At 51.9% G+C, this 5,349-nt stretch overlaps 1 protein-coding gene across 1 annotated transcript; it reads right to left on the reverse strand.

Annotated features, from left to right (window-relative positions):
- Positions 1–680: 680 nt before the first annotated feature.
- Positions 681–3,558, reverse strand: BTG1 (BTG anti-proliferation factor 1). The gene is made up of 2 exons (XM_039570803.1): positions 3,145–3,558; positions 681–1,961 (listed from the first exon to the last, which is right to left on the reverse strand). The coding sequence occupies exons 1-2, from the start codon at positions 3,290–3,292 to the stop codon at positions 1,597–1,599; spliced, it is 513 nt and encodes a 170-aa protein (XP_039426737.1). The 5' UTR covers positions 3,293–3,558; the 3' UTR covers positions 681–1,596.
- Between the last annotated feature and the right edge of the window lie 1,791 nt (positions 3,559–5,349).

The raw sequence follows: 5,349 nt of genomic DNA on the forward strand, positions 1-5,349 counted from the left end.
TCTGCTGTGCTGTATACAAATGACATTAGTGTGGTGCTTAAGTGAATCACATCTCTACATCATTCATTAACTATGAATACACATATAAGTACGGGCTTCTCACTTCGCCTCAGCCAACCTTTTAAGTTTGGGAAAAAAGATCAACATACCTTTTGTTGAATCCAATCTTAATGATTTCTAAAGTGAAAGTCTTGCATCTGAAGAAAGCAAAAGGCAGCAAGCTGCTCTTAAGGCTAAGGGACACTTGTCCCAACTCTTATTGTGCAGGGAATCCATCGGGTAAGAACTGTGAACTCGTGAGCAAGTAGGTCAAAATGGACATTTAGGTTTGCTATATCCTTCATCAGGAAGCCAAGTAAACTTTAATCCTCTGGATTTATTCAAGTCATCTTTGGTGGATGTTATTTCTGTACCTTTTCCTCATATCCTGGAATTATTGACCCTGGAGTTATTTCCACATTGACTGATTTTAAAAGGTTTAAAGTGACATATACATCATTGTGTTCCCCTAAACTTCCCAAGCACTAATATGTGAGGTCTTCATTAATCCAGGTCTGTACCAAGTGTTCCCTAGCATCAGGGTGCCATTGATGTTTTTAAGCCTTTATAGTACCTATTTCATTTCTACTGTGAGACAAAAATAATTTAACTGATCCTATGTAATCACGACAAGAGATTAATTAAAATGCCAAGATAGGAAACAATTTATTATAGAGAGAAGAAAAATTTCTCATCCAAAATATAGAAATCTGTACAACTTTGCCACAATCAATATACATGAACTGTACAAATTTACACCAGTTCATAATTTACCAAATAAAAGATGACTAACAAAGTTCACAAAATAGATGGTGGTTTGTGGAAAAGACTTTTACCCAATTAAGAACAAGGAAATTACAAACCAGACCTCCACTTTCTAAAAATAAGAAGTTTACTCAGTCTTAGAAAACTACAAGCTAGCAAATGTACAGATAGCTGGCTGGTGCTAACACCACAGTTCAGACAGTGTCTTTATATGGTCTTTTTAAAGCCTGTTGCCATGGCAGACTCTGATCACTTGCTACTTTTGAGGCCAATGTAAAGATCTGACCATTTCCCCAGGTCATTCTTACTAGTTTATCTTATGTACATTTATACATATTTGTAAGTGCTAGGTAAAAGTCTGAAAAATAAAATTTCCAGTACTATGGTGTTCGTAAGTCTTGTTACTGAGCTGCCAAAAATGCTAACAATTAATAAATGTCATAGTGCAAATTTACTCTGCAAGACCTACTGCAGAGAATCACTTTATAAATACAGATTGGGGTTGAAAATTGGTGTAGAAGATAAGTCAGAAGTCTTGGAGAAACTGACACTTCCTAGATCTTCTTACTCCCTAGCAAGCTGCAATCATTTTGACTCACAGGCTATTAAATCACTGAAAGGTACTGTCCAAACTATGGCACTGTCACTTTAAAGTATACCACTCTAACGTGTGCCAGATCTTCACAGCTGTGACATGGTTTAAATTCCATAATCCATCCCCAGAGGTGCCCACCCAAAGTAAAAACCAAATTTATCCATCCATTTTAAGGTGATCCATCCACAGACTATATCTTAACCTGATACAGTCATCATATTGTAGCTTTTGGAAGGGCTAGTTCTGCCCAAGAGAAGTTCCTCCTTACAGCTTATTCTGCTGTCTACCATTTGCATGTTGGTGTTACTTTGGCTACCTCCTGCTGGTGCAGCTTCATACAGCACACAGATTGAGCCATCCTCTCCAATGCGATAGGACACTTCATACGGGTCAACCCAGAGAGTGAGTTCGCTCGGAAGAAGCTGAAACAGTTCCTGACTGCTCAATCCAATCCGCTGTGCTGCCTGTCCAATGAGAGGATCCATTTTATGGTTGATCCGGATACATCGGTAACCTGATCCCTTGCATGGCTTTTCTGGGAACCAGTGGTGTTTATAATGTTCTATAAAATAAAAAACAAACATTATCCTCCTTAATTCCGTGTTCAAAAATAGATGCAGTGATTACTGGTCTCTAGCGAATTTCGCACCTCAAGATCTTAAAAAGCTTATTATTTTAGCATCAAATTACTTGAGAAATCATTATAGGCTTTATTTGTGCTGATGATTTACGTAAGTGCAATCAATATCCCTTGGGAAGCACTCCTACAAAGTTACTGTTTTGTGCTACTATAGAGAACAACGTCCACCACCAGAAAGGAGTGAAAAGCAACTTCCCAGCATTCAGAAAAACAAATATGAAAATACAAAAATTATTACATACATAACAGAAAAACTCGAGAGCTTCAAAACTTCATAAACCAGATAGGAAAAAAGACCCCTTCCAGCATCCTCTTGAGATCACACCCATGCTTAGCTTCTCACATTCTAAGAACACCCAAAAATAACTAGGGAAGAAGCTGGGCAGCATTTACCGACTGACTCAGGCTGTATTTCACCACTGTTCTTCCCAGCCTGTTTTCCATGGCGAGAAACCAAGGACTTCACTTACCTCAGGAGTTTTATCCCACCCCAAACCCTATAGATCTGACGGTACTTAAAGACACCATCGAGCCCACTGGGACACAGGCTTGGGATTACAAAACCTACAGGGCAGCGAAGGAACCCTCGGTATTTGCTCCTAACCAGGGCTGTGGGCCGGCTAAGAGACGCTTCCAGAAGAAAGGGGAACCGAGACTCATCGCCCACCGACGAATTTTACTTGACAAAAATAAACAACTTCGGAGCATTTTTCTTTCTGTAAATCGGGCGGTTTGAGCCCTTGGCGCGGAGCTCAAGTCCGGGCTGCTCGAAAGCTTTGTCTGCGGAGCCAAGGACTGTGTGTGTGTGTGGGGAGGGGGAGCTGCCTGAGCGACGCCCGAGCCCCTTTTGTTTACAGCCCGCTCTGCCTCCCACACCCGCCGGGGCCGGCTCGGCACGGAGGGTCCCAGCAAGGGGCGAGCCATGGCCGCGGTGCCCCAGTCGCCCCCCGCAGGGGCTCCAGCCCCTAGAAAGGGCCGATCTTTCCCCTTCCCTCTCTCCAGCCGGCCGGCCGCCCGCGGGGCGCGGTGCCGCCCGCACAGCCCAGGCAGGCGGCCCGCGGCGGAGGGGGGGGAGCGGCTCCCGCCGCGCCCACGCCGCCCTCACCTGCCAGCAGCTCCTGCAGGCACTGGCTGAAGGTCTGCAGCTGCCGCTCGTTCATCAGCCCCTTGGTCCGCAGGAACTTGGAGATGAAGCCCACGGCCGCGGCAATCTCACGTATCATGCTGGCCCGGGTGTACAGGGCGGGATGCATGGAGGCGGCGGCGGGCGGCAGCCAGCTCTCCGGGGCGGCCGGCGCTGGGGCGGGACGGGTCGGGACGCGGCGCGGGGCGAGCGGCGCGGGACAGGACGGGACGAGGGCGGCGCGGCTCTAACTGGGCGCGGAGCAGGCGGCAGAGCCCAGATCACATCCCGGGGGCGGCAGCCTCCGCCTCCTCTTCCTGCGGCAGGGGGGCGGCGGCAGCAGCGGCAGCAGCGGCGGCCGCAGCAGCGCTTCCCGCATTTCCTGCGGCGAGGGGCGAAGGGAGCTACTAGCCGTCCGCCGCCTCTTATAGCCGCCGCCGGCCGGAAGCTGCGTCACGGCGCCGGGGGCGCGCCGCCGCCAATCCGGCGATCGCACCATCGTGACGGCAGGTGGCGGGGCGGGGCCGGCCGTGGTGGGTGACGTAATCGGCTGTAAACAAATAGAGCCGGGGGCGCGCGCGAGGGGCGGTGCAAAGGGTCGCGTGCCCGCGCCAGAGCCTCTGCGTGCTGGGGCGCGCGCCCGCGCTGCGGGGAGCCGTGTGCGCGGGGGGCGGGGCGCGCGCCGGTGCGAAGCGTCCCCGCGCGGGTTCCCGCGCACATCGGCGCGGGCGCGGCACGGTGCGGCGCGTGGCGCCGGCTGGCGGCGGGACCGCGCGCAGTGCGCGAGCGGGCGGGGGCTGCGGCGCGCGCGGCCGCGCGCTGTCTCTGGGGAGCGCGGAGCCACGTCAGCGGCGGGGGCGGGCGGCGCGCGGCGAAGCGGCGGCGCGGGGGCGGGCGGGGCCCTTCGGGCGCTCGCCTCGGCCCCGTCGGGCCGTGTCCGTGCGCTGGTACCTCCCCACGCAAGGGCGGCCGCAGCAGGACGTGGGCGCTCGCGCACCGACGATTGTTTATGCCCGCAGGCAGCGGCGGTGACGTGTCTGTGTCCGCTTTCCTTTTCTCGGAGCGCAGGGCACCAGGCGGTGGTGGCGGTGGCACCGCCGGTGCCCGGCGGCCCGGGAGCCCGAGCGTGGTGCTTCCCCACGCTTGTGAACCTTGGCCTTCAGGCAGCGCCCACACCGCGGTCTCCGCCCGGGGACCTCGCGCAGAGCGAACCCTTCCTCGGGCAGCCCCAGGCCCTGGTGCGGGAGCACGACGAGACCTTCCCTAGGCCGGGGGCCAGGCCTCAGCCCTGGCTCTCTGCGGACATGTCCCGACACAGCGTCTGGCCCTGCACGCCCCCCGCACTCTGCGCGTTCCCCCGCTCTGTGCTGGTAGCCCAGCTGTCCTGTCACAAAGGCCCTGCGGGGGGTGATGTATCAGCTAGTGACTGCCGAGAAGAGTGTCAATCTCAGGCCTTCCAGTGCTTTTTGCAAAACAAAAAGGGAGACGAAAGAAGCGGCAGAAGTTTTCTGGTTGGTTGGTTTGTTTTGATGTTGTTAAAAACACAGAAATGTAGCTTCTTTGATAGAAACCTTATTCTCTCCCGAGGATATGTGCCCTGCCTCCATGCAAAGCTGTAGATGGCATACAGCCTGATCCCTGATATTTGCATGTACAGTTCTTACAGTGAAAGGATCAGAAGTTAGCCCAACAAAGGCACACATAACACACGATTTCTTTTTCAGTGGAAAGAATTCACTAATGAAATATATAAAAATACACGTGTGAAATAATTCGAATAAAAGATGAAAGTACACGGGTTTTTTGCTTATCTGGTGTGAGAAATATAACTGTATACTGCTTTTGGTCTTTTCTTTCCACACGGGATCTATTGTATCTTAGGCTGCCAGCCTCAAGGGACTTTCTTTGACTCTATACACAGGGGAAATCTGCAAAACACCTTCAAAAGACAATCCTGAGAGCTCAAACTCACAGCTTTACTGTATACTAAAAAAATGTTGGTGTGGGTTTTAGAGCACAGCCTCATCTATTCCCCCCTACTAACTTCTGAGTGTTACAATAACAATTATGAGCTGACCCTCCCTTCTGTGAGAAGGGAAGAGCTGCCAACTTGGCCTGTGCTCTTGCTGCTCCTTAGGTGCCAGCCATCTTTTCTTCTCTGTGCTTCTGTGGCATATGTGAGGTATA

The sequence above is a fragment of the Corvus cornix genome, chromosome 1A (genome assembly GCF_000738735.6).
Source record: "Corvus cornix cornix isolate S_Up_H32 chromosome 1A, ASM73873v5, whole genome shotgun sequence".
NCBI classification, from domain to species: domain Eukaryota; kingdom Metazoa; phylum Chordata; class Aves; order Passeriformes; family Corvidae; genus Corvus; species Corvus cornix.